The sequence below is a fragment of the Eupeodes corollae genome, chromosome 2 (assembly GCF_945859685.1).
Source record: "Eupeodes corollae chromosome 2, idEupCoro1.1, whole genome shotgun sequence".
Taxonomy (NCBI): Eukaryota; Metazoa; Arthropoda; class Insecta; order Diptera; family Syrphidae; genus Eupeodes; species Eupeodes corollae.
Window position 1 is genome coordinate 132,179,874 of NC_079148.1, and position 15,862 is coordinate 132,195,735.

The 15,862-nt window shown below is 37.2% G+C and overlaps 1 protein-coding gene and 1 long non-coding RNA gene across 3 annotated transcripts; one reads left to right on the plus strand and one right to left on the minus strand.

The window, feature by feature from the left end:
* The first annotated feature begins 5,328 nt into the window (after nucleotides 1-5,328).
* LOC129947944 (uncharacterized) lies at nucleotides 5,329-6,311 on the plus strand. The gene is made up of 2 exons (XR_008781787.1): nucleotides 5,329-5,481; nucleotides 5,832-6,311. It is a non-coding gene; the product is annotated as an uncharacterized LOC129947944 (long non-coding RNA).
* LOC129947939 (dosage compensation regulator) lies at nucleotides 6,197-11,208 on the minus strand. 2 transcript variants are annotated; one of them, XM_056058710.1, is made up of 6 exons: nucleotides 11,011-11,208; nucleotides 10,399-10,924; nucleotides 9,516-9,831; nucleotides 9,247-9,456; nucleotides 8,162-9,178; nucleotides 6,197-8,102 (listed from the first exon to the last, which is right to left on the minus strand). In XM_056058710.1, exons 1-6 carry the CDS (start codon nucleotides 11,087-11,089, stop codon nucleotides 6,333-6,335), a joined length of 3,918 nt encoding a protein of 1,305 aa, XP_055914685.1. In that variant the 5' UTR covers nucleotides 11,090-11,208; the 3' UTR covers nucleotides 6,197-6,332. The 2 variants fall into 2 exon arrangements, with proteins under 2 accessions (XP_055914685.1, XP_055914686.1); XM_056058711.1 differs by lacking the exons at nucleotides 10,399-10,924; nucleotides 11,011-11,208 and adding an exon at nucleotides 9,937-10,377.
* Between the last annotated feature and the right edge of the window lie 4,654 nt (nucleotides 11,209-15,862).

Here is a 15,862-nt window from a genome sequence, read left to right on the forward strand (position 1 = left end):
ATTTTTGGATTCAATTCTGGAAATATGGATTCCTTTATAAATATTTTGGTTACAAAATGTATTAGAGGATACACGAAAAGGAAAAAGAGGCTGGGACCCACACTGATAACTTCCCATCCCGTCTGTCTACTTGGTTGCTTAAAAGGTTTGTAGGTTTTCGTGTTTTGTTAAAAAAGGTCTCAGTTAAATAATTCTTAAAAATATAAAAACTACCAACAATATTTTGCATATGATAAAAGAGTTTGATTTCAAAATCTATTTTCGTTAACGAGATTTTTATTCTAAAACCAATTTTAACCAATATTAAAAGTTTTTACTTCTCATTAAAAAAAAAACTTGTAAATTCGATCAAAATTTTACCTTATATCAAAAACGTTATTTTTCGTTGCACGAAATTGTTTTTAAGATAAATCCACTTTTTATTCATAAAATTTTCGAGGTGACACATTTTTTTCAGTATTTTTGATTTATAAAAAAGCGTTAGTTGGATTTTTTCCAAAAATATACTTGTTTGGTATCACGTTTCAATATATAATTTAAAATTTAATTTAAGTCTCTAGAGTTATTGGTTCGTGAGATATTTAGGGTTAACCAAAATGTTCACCTTTTTTTAAACTGCTATGGTAAAAAAAACCACCCACGCAATTTCCTTGAGAGCCCTTTCTGCATCTTTTTGGAATATTATCCGTATAACAAAATTTGTTTAAAGTCGATATCTCTTCTGGTTCTTCAGCTATGGACGACGACTCTAGGGACATTGAAACGTCGAGAAATGTCAAAATTTGTATGTCGACAAATCGGCTCCATTACCATAAATTCCTATGGTAAGTTAATAAACAAACGGATGTTGATTTCAATGAGAAATATGAATCAATTTTTGAAAGTCTAAACGGTTGAGCAGAACCGCCACGAAAAAGAAGATTACTGGAAAAGATATAAATCCTTTACTAATTTAGTATTCTTAGATTTACTTAATAAATCGAAATATGATTCTTTTGTAGCAACAATGCCGGATGAAAAAAAAATCTTCTTTAATAAATATTTTTCCTGGAAAATTCGATTTTGCGGCTTAAAGTTTTTTTATACAACTCTATAAACATTTAAAGAATGATATGTTACGTGACACATTTCCACACATTAGTAATTTGAGTAGATTGTTTTTAAGACTTCCGATAAGTGTCGCTTCAGTTGAGAGATCTTTTTCAGCAAGTTCATTTCTGATATTTTTTCTCGTCCATTTTTCTCCGACTTACCCTTAGAAATAAGTCACTCCTCGCCACTGGTACATACTTCCATATCAATGTTCGTAAAAATTCTCAAGAACTCTTAAAAATTGTCCCCATTTTCAAATTTAAATTTCATTTAAAAAAAAAATGGATGGTTCAACAGTCCGTTGCAAACTCAGGCCTAGTGACTTACAACTCTCAACCATTCCTGTGTGCGATTTATCTTGGAGAATTTGCCAATTCTTCGCAAGAGGCAGTACCCGAGAAAGAAACTTTAGATGGCATACTCAGGGATCGAACCCAAGATTTCTAGCAGGACAATCCAACCCACTAACCATCATGCTACGTCCGTCAATAACACAATAGGTCCTTATCAGTGTGGCTTCAGACCAGGAAAGTCTACTAACGACCAAATATTCACACTGTGGCAGATCTAGGAAAAAACCAGGAACTTTAAATCGATACCCACCATCTCTTTATCGATTTTAAAGCCGCGTACGACAGTTTGTGCAGAATAAAGATGGATAATGCACGCTCCTCTATCAAGGTCGGAAAAGATCTCAACGATGCATTTGATGTCAAAAAAGGTTTTAGGCAAGGCGATTTCATGCGACTTCTTTAATATCGTTCTGAAAAGAATTGTGCAAAACTCAACCGTCAACACTAGAGGCACAATCTTCCAAAGTTCCATCCAACCTCTTGGATACGCAGATGAAATTGACATGATTGGAAGATCAAAGCGTGAAGAAGATGGGTTTAGTGGTTAATGAGTCAAGACCAAGTAAATGCTGACATCTAAAAAGGACATTGAACAACGCCGTCTTGGACAAAACGTCACCATGGACAGCTATAACTTCGAGGTAGTAGAGGACTTTGTCTACCAAGGCACCGCTATAAACACAGACAACGACACCTGCGCAGAAATCAAACGAAGAATAACTCTTGCAAATCGCGGCTTCTTTGGACTTTAGAAGGCAATTGAGAAGTAAAGTCCTCTCTCGAGCATCACCATCTATAAGACACTCATCATCCCGGTTTTCATTTATGGCGCTGAGGCTTGGACCCTTTCAAAAAAATATGAGAACGTCTTAGGATGCTTGAAGAGAAAAATTCTCCGGGTGATTTTTGGTCCCGTACGCATAAATGGAGAATGGAGGAGAAGATAATATCGACGAACTGACCTAGTTAGCAGAATTAAAGTCCAACTGCTTAGATGGCTGGGTCATGTATAGCGAATGGACATCAACGCTCCAGCCCGGAAGGTCTTCGAATCCAATCCCGAAGGACGGCGCAGTAGAGGAAGACCGCGACTCAGGTGGATGAAGATCTCAACCAACTTGGCGTGCGAAACTGGAGACAGCTAGCTAGAGACCGAGCTGGCAGGAGACGCATGTGTTTTGAGGCCCAGGTCCGCCCGGACTGTAGCGCCACTTTAAGTAAGTAAGTAGGAATAATGGTCAATTACAATAATGAGACACAAAAATATGAACAACCAAAATAAACATTGAACAACAAAGGCTAATGGGTCATAAGGTTCGCCGACCCAATTTATAGGTTTTTGTACTTGTTGATATAAGTAGACATGCCTTGATGAAGTAGAAAACTTTTTTTTTACTAATTTTCAAAAAAAAATCCTTTATTTTAAGGCAGTATTTGACCGTTGATACGAGAAATTACCCTTATCTTTGAATTCCTTCGCCGACATTTTTTCTGTTCAACATGTGATACTAACATTTAAAGCTTCTAATGTATGTTAGCATGACAGAAGAAACTATGTAAAGTCGTCTTATTATTTATTCCAATGATTTTGATAGTTTAGTTTTTCCTAATTATATTCTGCAACCAACCCAAAAAATCAGTCTAAGAAAATGCATCATTCAAATTTATGTTAACTGTTAAAACAGAATTGAAGACAAATATTGCTGACACTGCAACATAACACAAAACGTTCCATTGGGTATTCTGTGTAAACTCGAGGCAGCATGAAATGATTCATGTGGAGGAAGCCTTATATGTCGTCTGAACCTACCTAATGGCTCCATTACACTCAAAAGCGGATATATTTATATTTTTGTAAAAAAAACGTTTCTTCAATTTTTGTTCAAAATTTGAACAGATGTCAAAAACTTTATTATTCGATGCATAAAATTATTCTAGAGTTAAGACATTTGAAAAGACATCTAGCAGCAACCTTAAAGCTCCGAAAATAGATTTTTTTAGTGGTGAGAAATTGATTGGGGATGGCTTTAAAAGCGTCTTGTCGTACGCAGTGTTCAGTTGTTTAACAGGAAATTGCGGCACTACATAAATTTCATTGTGTTTTTATGTTCAACAAGAAATGTAGGTTCAGATTTCATTCTCTGTTTTAATCAGAGATGAGAAAATTTATTGCGAACTCAGTTTGCTGAACACGAAAATTATTTGAACTGTCAGTTTTGAGTAAAATTCTATTCGGGCGAAACTCGGAATAGCTTTTTAAATTTCGGGCGAACAAAAATATTTCAGGTATATGATTTTCCGGGTGAAATTCACAATAAGGCTGAACATAAAATTTAATTGAAGTCGATAGCGGTATTAGTACGTGAGATACTTTGGCTCAACCACAATTTAATTTTTTCTCTCAATTTTTGTTGAAAAGTCCTTTTTGCATCTTCTGTGTTATTATCTGTAAACAAAATGTATTTGAAGTAGATATCTCTACTGTTTCTTGACATATTGACAAAGTAAAATGATATTCCGATCATACGAACACATAATACACACGAAATGTCCAAATTTCCAATTCAACAAATCGAACTAATTACTTCCCTATTGGAAAACATTATCTGCATAAGTTTAAAAATAATGTTTTAACTTTAAGCACACAAAATAAAAAACGAAAGAAGAATTGAAGTTGCTCATAAAGTCATCATAACTGATCTAAGAAAATAACATTGAAATTAATTATTATTTGCAAGCAAATAAAAAGCATCTATAGGTTACTTACCAGAAATGTTTTGTTCAGAAAACCAAAAGTTAGCTATGAACATAATTCAGCTGTTTCCCAAATTGGATGGTTGAGTATATACCTGAGTCAAATTTGAAGTGTGGAACAGCATGTGATCAATAATTGTTGACTTGGGATCTCCATTAAACATTTCTGATGACAGGACTATCGACCTGTCAACAGATAATCCAATAGAGACCATAAATCCAACATCCAGTCCATGATGCGGTCATCGCAGTTTGGATTTTTCGATCGGATCAAAATCCTGTCATCAAATTTGACGATTTTGTTGTTTGAAGACTTTTTTTTACTCATTTTCAAAAAAATCCTTTATTTTAAAGCACTTCGATTAATTTGTCATCATTCATTAACTCAAAGTTATTTTTACAGCTTCAAAGCTGTCGACCGACTTCTGCACCGTCCTCCCATAGTAAGTCATTGAATAGGTGCGCCTCCAAATCATGAAGTTCCCTTACTTCGAGAAAAAGATTCAGTTAAAACCAATAACTACCGACACCAAAGATAAATCGAAAAAAAGTAAACGACAGATTAACCGTTTCTAATGTCAAATGTGACATTTGAAGTTGCTAATGGCAAGACATAATATGCTCAGTCAAAAAAACAAAAACAATGGATTGCGGATGAGATTGCAGAATAGAAGCTGTATTGGACTTTACTCTTGTGGAGCTTAAGGGTGAGTGTACCTGAGTAAAGTTTGAAGTGTGGAACAGCATGTAATCGACAATTATTTACAATTATTTTCAGTTTTGGTCAAGGTTGTGAACAGACCTATTGTGAAGATGAGTTCCAGTCTAAACAATACTTAAGGTTTTATAAACTGGACAGTTTATATTTCTAAGATTTATAATAATTTACTTAGTCGGATTGACGGAGCAGTAGAATAAAATATATATAAAAAAATTCAGTATTCATTCTCATTTAGCAATCAATTTAGCTTTGCATTTCTTTTCTTTCTTCGCGAATTGTTCCAAAGATAATTTTTTAGATTTTTGACAGCAAAAGTGAGAAATTTTTTTATATTTCGAAAAATACGGAAATCTCTGAGAGCTTCAAAATATAAACTGGCCAAATAATTTTAATCTGGCAGTTCTTGTCACACTTCCTTCAGGCAAGAGAAAACGGTAAATTCAAAAAGCTGTTTGACATTTGACTTTTTTGCCCAGAGTGCAATAAAATAAATATAAACAAAGAATTTGCAATAAAATTATAAAATATTTATTTACAATTAATTTATTTCATTAAAATCACGTAAGCAACATTTTACTAAAAAATATTTTGTATTTCAAATACCTACCTAATTTAATTTAAAAACATTAAATTTCATTGTTCTCCTCCCTACATAAGTTTTTAAACATTCACTCTTTTAACGGGAACGAAATCGCCTGATTTGTATTCCTCCCAAGTTATGAAACCAATAACGTATTTGTTTTAAAGATTCACATTTCCAATTAAAAGTTAACATCTTCCTTCCAAATAAATGCCAACAAAAGCTTAGCTTAATTTATATAAAATTGTCTTAAATCTCTAGAAAGTCTCTTAATATTTCAACACTTTAAAAATAGTTTTATAAATGAAGTCTTCTCGCTTGATATTTTCAGAAAAAAAAAAACTAAAGAAAACACAATGGATCCACTTTACGACTCAGATGACGAATTCAATTACAGTGACTTAATTTTCCAATTATCCGATATAACACGCCAAACTTTGGAAAAACTAACCATTGCATATGTTCTATGTCCCATCGAAGATTCACATATAGATAATCTACAAAACGAATCCAATCAACTTAAAGAACAACGCACTCATCTTGAAGAACAACTCAAAAAAACAAAACGCAAACGATGGTGCAGCTGGTGTCAGTTGGAAGCTGTTTTTCAAAGTGAAAATGAAAGATTTTATTGTTGTTCCAGATGTGAGAAACTCGATATTCTGTTATCCAAAGAAGATTAAAAAAAATGTTTGTTACCAGTTCGTTGAACATTTTTAATTTATCAAAAAAAACAAAAAGTTCCATGAAAAATGTTTCATATTTCTCTGTGGTGAGAAAAAATAAATAGAAAATTAAGTTTTGATTTAAATACTAGTTTATTATTTATATCTTAAAATCGTCTCCCTCCGCGACCTCCACGGCCACCAAATCGTCCACCACCTCCATAACCACCACCACCTCCGTAGCCACCACCACCACCACTTCCGTATCCACCACCACCTCCACTTCCGTATCCAGCCCCGCCACCACCGCCTCCGTATCCACCGCCACCACCACCGCCAAAGCTTCCTCTTCCGCCACCACCTCCATAGCCACCACCACCTCCACTGCCATATCGACCACCACCACCGCCACCTCCAAATCCACCACCTCCATTTCCAAAACCACTGCTTCCATACCGTCCACCACCTCCATTGCCACCAAAACCACCACCACCTCCAAATCCACCGCTTCCATCTCCTCCATCCATGCGACGCATTTTATTTGGTGGACCGCCTCCTCCTCCACCTCCTCCCATCCTACTTTGGAATGGTAAAACCCCCGCATCACGAGACACTTGATAATCTCCCGCATCCATAACACATAGATCCTTCACGACTTGAACTAGCCTGGCATTAGCATCATCCATTTTCAAGACGTCTTCTGGATTGTTACATGCAATTGTGATCAGCTCCTCGATGCCTGGCTTTAGTGCCGCAATTGTAGCCGCTGTTTTTGGATCCATTTCAAAGTTCAACCAATTGTCCAATCGCACAATGTTGTCCTTGATCCAGTCGATCTTACGGCAGCCAAACAGAAGTAAATGCAAGGGAGCCACCATTGTCATCTGTTTGCAAGAAACCGCTCGCGTCCGAATCTTCTCTCCGAAGACAAAGAATGGATAGGGGAAGGTGACAGCCAAATTGCTGCAATTTACCGAAGTTTTGTGAATCAGAGCGGCCTTGGATTCGGTCGTAAGAACCTTACGCTTCTCCTTGTGATAGCAAACATTTGGATACAATCCGGCGCACAGCAAAGCTGTAGTCATATCCAAGACAGGATCATTCGAATTGGCATCCACCTTCCCGGTTATCATTGACTCTTCGGGGAAGCCAGCCTGCTGCAGGAGATCCAGAAGTTGATTCCTAGCATCGGCCATTACTCGCATTGTTGATAGCTGCAGTCCCTTCCATTCACAGAAACGAATCTCCTCATCCTCACCCTTGTGTCGGGCATTTTCCCACATCTGGGTGGCCACAACCATAGCTACATGATCGGAGCACTTTCGACCGCCCAAAGCCTTCTGATGATTGGCCAAACGTCGTTGACCCATATCCAGAGCAAATACCTCCGAAAATGTACTCGAATAGGCTGCCATTCCCGAGAGGATGTCCCCACAACCGAATATCACACCAAAAATCATCATTTTACCCAACCGCGGTTCGATTGGAAGCCGAGCAAGAATCTTTCCAAGCGGAGTCAACTCGTCCGAAGCATCCAAACACCGCATGTCACGCAGAAGGACTTCGGCTTCAATTACAGCATCGAGCGGTGGTGGTTCGATGGCCTTGGACAAGAACTGATGAATAGAACCCAAACGCAACAACTTTATAGTCAGAGCCATTTCGTGAAGTGGCGTCCGGAACATCTCCGGTGTAAGATGTTCCTCCAGAGCATCAAATCGAGCCTTAGAACAGAGCGTGAAACAGAAACCTGGACGTACACGACCAGCACGACCTTTGCGCTGCTCCAAGTTGGTTCTGCTCGCCCAGACTGTGGCATAACTGGTGAGATTGTTGTGCGAAGTGAACATCTTCATGCGAGCCTTGCAAATGTCGATGACAAATACGATGTCATCGATGGTTATGGAAGTCTCAGCAATGTTTGTAGAAAGGATGATCTAGGAAGAGAGAAAAAAGATATAGAAATAGGAACACCCAAAACGACTCAAAAACTCACCTTAGTTACTCCATTGGGAACTGGCTCGAACACCTTCCTTTGATCCTCTCTCGGAATCTGTGAATGACATGGTAGAATCCTAAAGTTCGGTCCACCAAAATTGGAACTATTCTGCAAGAACTTCATCAGCGCGAAAATCAAATTCCAACCTGGAAGGAAAATGAGGATGGCTCCGGCAACATTCTTGCTCTTTATGTGGGCCAGAAGCGCTTCAATCAACTCGAAGCTACATTCCGACTCTGAGATCAAAGCCATTGAACTGCGAGTTTGCTGTGAATACTTGGGGTCATTGATGACCTTGTTGAAGTTTTGGAATTCCGCTGAATCAGCATTTTCGGCAGCCACTGCTGTTTCATCGTCATCCTTTTCCTTGCGGTTTTTGCGATTCTCTGGAGTTGGCACGAAGCCAGTCATCTCAATGCAGTCCTCCAAGAAGTACTGTTGCACTGGATAAGCCCGACCAGGTACCTCAATGACTGGACACCCACCGTAGTAATTCGAGAACATGGTCGTATCGATGGTGGCCGACATAAGAATCACCCTCAAATCGGGATATGTGTGGATCATGTCTCGCAGAATGACCAACAGGAAGTCACTGTTCACGTCACGTTCGTGAATTTCATCGACAATAATGTGAGAGATACCCCGCAGACCTGCTTCAAGCTTTCGCAACAATACACCCACGGTACAAAAGAGGATAGCTCCATAGGGACGCGGCATTACCGACTCGAATCGAACAGAGTAACCCACGCTCTCGCCGAGGTTTTCACAACGTTCATTGGCCACGCGCTCAGCCACAGAAATGGCCGAGATTCGACGCGGTTGGGTGACATAGATGTTACACCAGGCTCCTTGGCCTGAGCTTATGTAATCCTCCAGAATGTATTGGGCGATTTGGGTTGTCTTACCACAACCCGTATTACCGCGAATAATGACCACTGGACAGTCGTTGATTGCTGTCATGATCTCGCTACGCATTGCTGAGATTGGAAGTTTCTCACGGAACTCAAGGAATTTCTTAGAAAAGAAGAAGAACCTTTTTTATTTCTCTGTTGATCCTTTGAGCCGTTTTCAACAAATGTTACCTGATATTCTGGATTATTCATTCGTTTTTCTTTTGTTGTTGCTTCCAGATCATTGCAAAGCTCATCGAGACTTGCATTGGCCAAGTAACCCTCATCGATATTACACGCATTCCAAGCATTCCAATTGGGTTGTGGTGGAGCCCATGGAATGACAGCGCCTTGAATCTGGGCATCACTTAGCTTCCGTTGTGGCTCCTTCTTCACACCAACCTAAAAAACCATTCATAAGTAATTGATTTGAGTGTTCCTGGCAATTTTATCTCGCTTACCACTAAACTAATTGGAGTAGACTCGTTAGGAGCTCCTAATGGATTGGCAATGGCTAGTCCCAATTCATTGGCAACGTTTTCAACCTCTACAACAAGCTGTGGATTAACCCCAACTGGATAAGGTTTCAGCTCTTCGTCGTCTTTACGTTGTTTCAGAGTTCCCGAGAAGGCTTCGATAACACCCAAATGGTACAACTGTCGGACCAGTGACAGAGCACACGATTTACTCGCCGATTGTTTATTCGACCCGGTTTCACGGGAAGTTATGTTACGCTTCAATTCACGAACATAAATGTGCATTTCTGCCATGAAACTCCTGGTGATGGGATGGTTTAAAGAAAATCGATAAAATTGGAAACTTCTCAGAGGTTTGGGCAATTTTTTAAAGAACAAACTACAAAAAACGCCTCTGGAAACTTACCTGGCTTAAATGGCTTTCCAAGTATTAAATCTCGATTCACTGCGAAAGTTTTTGGCGGATTGTTTCGGTTGTGAAGGTAGGAATCTCCTGCGGGTGGAAAACCTATTTTTTTTGTTGGCTTTGTGTAGATATCATACCACTTGCTGGTTGTGCCATGAACTCTACACAGAGAAACCTTGATAATTCATTCCACAGTGAATCGAGATCTATTGCATAGCCGTAATCTTTTTTTTTTTGCCCCAAGGAAAAACAAAATAAGAACGTTTTCGAGATGAAGCAATGATTTTTCAAGATCAAGAACGTTCTCATTTTTGTTTGTTTTATTCATAGGGGCACAAGTCTTGGTTGTTCATAACATCTAACTGCTTCATTGGATATTCCCAAATGAAAATCCAATGCAGCAGCTGGTTCTACATCTAAATACCTACGTATGTATGAATGAAATGCAATGCCCCAACATACCTGGAGTGATCGGGGCCAACGGCCGTGTATTTATAATCGGCTTGGATCTTGTTCATTTGCATGAATTGATGCAATTTGGCTTTGGCATTCTCGATGGTCCAGTTGCCGTGAATGGCGGAATTCACATCGAGCGACTCGGCTTCCTCCATCTTGAGTTGTTGTTGAGCTCGATCGATGAAATTGAATTCACGGTTCTCCATTGGCCGATAGGCCTGGCCCAAGTCCTGGGGACCCATGTTATCTGAGAAGACTCGGCGATTCGATCCACCGCCGAATCCACCGTCATTGGCACCGCCTCCTCCTTGGCCTGAATCGCCATCGCCTGGAGGGCCGCCCCCGCCAGCACCAACGCCCATATCACCAGGCACATCACCGGCAGCTATTTTGCCGCTTCTTACGAGGAAGTTGATGAAATCTCGAGCAGCATTACGCTCGGCGTCTTTTTTGTTTGTCGAGTTTCCAGCAGCGACGTAGGGATAGGGAGCCACGCGCACTTCGCAGAGGAAGCGTTGACGATGTTTCGGTCCTGAAATTTCAAGGAGAAAATGGCGTTGGTGATATCGATTTTTGTGTTTGATTCGAGTTTTATTTTTCGAACTTATGCAGACATACCAGTTGGCCGGACATCAAATGCTGGTTCCGCTTTGTTTTTAGCACACCACTCATGGAAAAACGATTTTATATCAGTCATCGTGGTGATATTTATTAAAGTTAAAGTTATTAGTCAAGGATTTATGGAAGAAAACTTCTATTTTCAAGAAATTCTATACAATTTTCTTATCCGGTCTTTGATTTTGATGTATTCAGAATGAAAATTGTATTGAATGGCATGGATGGAATGACCGCTCTTAATTCTTGGAGAGTGGAGACTTTTGGAGATATTTTGACAGAAGCTAGTAGCCGGCTATTTACTTCTACATTGAGATTTGTCTGAATTTAGATGGGATCGACTATTAGCCCAAGCACACATCTGGGCAAAATTTGTATACACCTTATAAATGTTGTTGGTTAAGTTTGCTTAAGCAGTGTTCACATGAGCACGACCAACGAACGACGAATGAATTACAAAATGTAAGTTTATATGCGTTTGAAGACATATTTAAACACAAATTCTTAACAAAATGATAGCAATATAGTTTCTATTTGATATATTAATAAATTTAAAAAACCTAATTTTTTGTCGCGAACAAAATTGTAGTTGATACAAATTGTCAAACTTTATTTGCATTCCACATTATACACTCTCGTAACGAATAAAATAATCAGGCGTACTTAACCTAAGAAAAATCATTCTTGTTTCGGTGGTGAATGGTGTTTGGCTGTGGTTCCTTGTCAAACTTTATTCGCGACGAAAAAAAAACTCTCATGTGAGAGATATGTCAAAATCGATGATATTCGTTCATTCGTTGGTCGTGCTCATGTGAATATTGCTTTAATATGGTATTACACTCGTAATATCTGTTTCATGATGGTAAGTGCGTTGGACTGTCATGCCAGAGGTCTTGGGTCGATCCCTGCCTGTGCCACCTAAAGTTTTTTCACTGGTACTGCCTCTTGCGAGGAATTGACAAATTCTCCAAGAGTAATTCTTGTCATGAAAAGTACTTTCTCAAATTAGTCGTTCGGATTCGGCATATAAACTGTAGGTCCCTTCCATCTCTGGTAACATTACTCGAACACAGGAATGGTTGAGAGTTGTAAGTCACTAGGCCCTGGTCCTTCATGGACTGTTACGCCACCTAATTTACTTATTTATTATTTATGCTATTATACTAAGACTTTCTGTATGCACATGCTGCGTGTTTGGCATATTTTCTTTGGACACTCATCCCGTTAATCTCGCATTATTACACTCGGATGTTTTTGACACATCTTTTCCGTTTGTTGTTCTCATCTCATCCGATGAAGAAATGTTGTTCGACGTGTCAGACCTTTATGAGGATGCTTTAAAAATTCAAGCAAAAGAAAAAATTGAATTGGATTAAAATCTGGAGAGAAAATCGATCTGACTTCGAATCCATCATTTCTTTGACAAAAGAACTAAAATGGAATGATAAAGCATCGTTTTTAAGTTATATAAGGATCAATGAAAAAATGTATAGCCTGCGTTTGTAGTTCAATGAAAACTACATTAAGAAATACAACGGGTGAACGGGTAGTTTGGAATGCAAAGCTTGAACTACCAAGCTAGACTCTCTCAACTACTCCTTTATTTAAATTAATTCGGTTATAAGGTCTTACCTCCACTTGAAATTGTACGGTGGCATATTTCTTGTTTAGTCGGAAACTCTAGAAAGAATAATAAAGCAACACCAAGAAAAAAAAATTAAGACAAGAAAACGAAACGTCAAAAACCATCCAAGATAATCCTAAACCCAGAACTCTGCGGGTTCAGACTTTTTAAAGTATTTCTATTTCACCTACTTTCTCTTTTGCACTTATTTGCATCTTTCTAAAAACGTCTAAGTGTAGCACACTTATTGTCATTTCACGTTAACTGTCAAACTTTTAACACTAAAACCTTTTGAAGAAATGGCAAATATGCTGTGTATTTATACAAAAATTGGTCTAATGTATTTTTTATATTTTGACAATTGTTTTAATAAATTATGGGTAAATATATGGCTCAACTTTCCATATAGTAAGTTTAGAGCGAGGAAACATTTATTTCTATTTTAAATCTATTTTCAAAGTTCACTTTGTTACATCCAAAACATGCAAAAATGGTTCATTTTGACATTTCTTCCATTTTTTTCAGTGTTGTCATACTTGCTTTTTTTGTGTTGGGGATTTCTTTGATTTTAGTGCTCAAATGCAAAAAATGCTTTGCATACACCCAAACTCACACCCACCCCAAATCCTTTAGTGATTCCAGGTAGAGGATTTGCAGGATTACATACCTAGCTGTTAGTACGCCGCCGTGTTTTCAATTTAAAAGAACTTGTTTTAGGCTCAAAAATGTAAGGTTAAGTCCGAAAAAGAAAATATTTGTTTCTATGGCTTAATATTGTTTCCTCACCCTAATATTTAAAACATGTTCTATTGAGACCCCTAGTAATGAAAAGTCGACCCAAATATATAATTTGCAAAATTAGATCCCATGAGAAATGGGTCAATAAAGAGGAAATCAAAGCTGTCAGGGACAAACTTTTGGGGTTGCGTCAGTATAGATGATCTCAATACTAATATAGAATTTTTTATTAAAAAAGGAAGGAGTTTTGTTGTTGTCTTTTCAAATATTTTCTTGATTTGAAAATTATTATAACAAAATGTTGAAAATGTTGTTTTGAAAAAAAATTGCAGTACGTGAGTAAAGAATGAAATTGCTGACGTAGATCCTGTTCTACACGATGCTTTTTACTAATACGAGGTATGTTTTTTTGTTTCAACAAAATTAGAAGTAGCTGCAGCTAGAATAATCGCTATAGCACAAAGTGCCAATCACTCACTTTGATACAGAAATGTCCATCACTCTCCATCTATTTACATATGTAAAATACAAATTGTTTTATTTTTGATTAAAGTTTTTACAATTTGTATGAATTGTATTGTTGAATTCATTTATTTTTTACAATACAATGTAGCTTAAAATGAAAATTAGTGAACTTTTGCTGAAAGAACTTATCTTGATGTAGTTTATCATCACTTTCTATCAATATATAGTTATTTTACACATTTAAGCTTTGACATTGCTACGTACATATAATAAGGATGCAACTACATTATTAAGTTTATCCCGTTTCTTTTAAAAAAGGTGTATTCATACACCGAGATACGTGTCCTATAATTGCAAAAATGTAAAGCTAGACCTACACAACCGAGCAACAGCCACTATTTGACAGATTGACAGATTAATTGATAATGTACTTTTTATTTCTAGCACAAAAACATAATGTGTAACTGCATAACAATCAATCAATTATAAAGCAGAAATACATAACCGAAAATGGTAACCTCATATATTAAAAGTTGCAAACTGATCCAGAAAAATTAATGGAGGGAGACATTAAGGTTAGGCGAGCACATGCAACTTTTTTGAAACCACAACAGAATGGTTTCTGCATTTTATTTTTTGTTTGAAAATTATTTAATTAAATTTCAGGATTGTGATCTAGGAATCATTCCCTTTCCATTGCTGTACCTATCTTTGATTAAGACCTATTTAACAACAAGTTATGGGCAAAAATTCATGTTCAAACTTAAAATGCGAATATCTCGCTTAATATGCGTCCCAGAGGGTCAAAAGTCGGCAATTTTTGATCTCCATCATTCATCGTTTTAGACCACCTAGAGGGCTGAAATTTCAGGATTGTAATCTAGGAATCATTCCCTTTCCATTGTTGTGCCTATCTTTGAATAAGACCAATTTAACAACAAGTTATGGGCAAAAATCCATGTTCAAACTTAATAAGTTTACAAATGGACGTTTAATGTCAATTATGTGCAATTAAGGATATAGCATAACCCCTCGATAATGTGTATTAATTCATATTGAATTTTATTTTGTATTTGTATTTTGTATTTAGTAAAAACAAATTTAGAGAACTCATTTGAATGTGGCTACTACCGCTACTATAGAAGGTGTTGCTTTCAATAAAATATCAAAACTTTGCATTTCAAGCTCACATAGCTTCAACTTATACTTCTTCGAAAAAGGGATCTTTTAGCCATATTTAATATACAGAATGACATGTTTAACGCCACAAAAACGCATGTTAAAAAAAAAACATTTAAATAGCTAAAAAATCCGACAACGGTGGTCAATTTTGAAGTTTTTTCTCAACTCTCATTGGTGAAAACATTTAAGACATTGGGAAATTGGAATAACTAACAAGTATTTAACCATTACATAAAAATATAAAAAGTCGATTCGAAATGCACCTAGTAATTTAAGTGATAGGTGATGCTCAGAATTTTTGCATTGTGGAAGTAAGCCATTCAGTACACTGTCACAAAATAAATTGAAGTGCGCAAATTGGAGTTTGCGCAGTTCACTTATGTTGTGAGTGGGGTTGTTTGTGCTGTTTTTGGAAATAATTTTGTAAAAATAATATTAATTTAAATTTTTGAATGGCTGGCCTGAGTTTAGCAGTATTTATGTAGCCATTCTCTAGCGATTACTGTTTCTTCTAACAATGAATCTAAGTACAGACCATTGACAGATATTGCATTATTGTTTAATCTGTAAATGCTTTGATAATAGCTGCCTACGAGCTGAAAATATTTATTTTTTTTAAGGATCATACGGCAGCTCCTCGTTTTTCCTTAAAAAAATTTGAAATTGGGAGCTTGTGAAATTACTTGGGTGAGCAACTTAAAGTTGCGTAATGGGCATTGTTCCTAACTAACAGTGTATACTACACCTTAAATAACTAAAAACTAAAACAAAACTGAAAATGACATTTCCCTTTTGACGAACGACAGCTGCTGCTGCGTTCTTTTTCTAGTTTCCCTCTTCAAATTT

Excerpts from the sequence above, each read along its gene's own strand:
- LOC129947939 (XM_056058710.1), bottom strand. The coding sequence starts at position 11,089 with ATGACTGATATAAAATCGTTTTTCCATGAGTGGTGTGCTAAAAACAAA. Across the intron at positions 9,832-10,398 it reads GTTGGCCCCGATCACTCCAG|GAGTTTCATGGCAGAAATGC; the intron begins GTATGTTGGGGC and ends TCCCATCACCAG. Across the intron at positions 9,179-9,246 it reads TGAATAATCCAGAATATCAG|AAATTCCTTGAGTTCCGTGA; the intron begins GTAACATTTGTT and ends TTCTTTTCTAAG.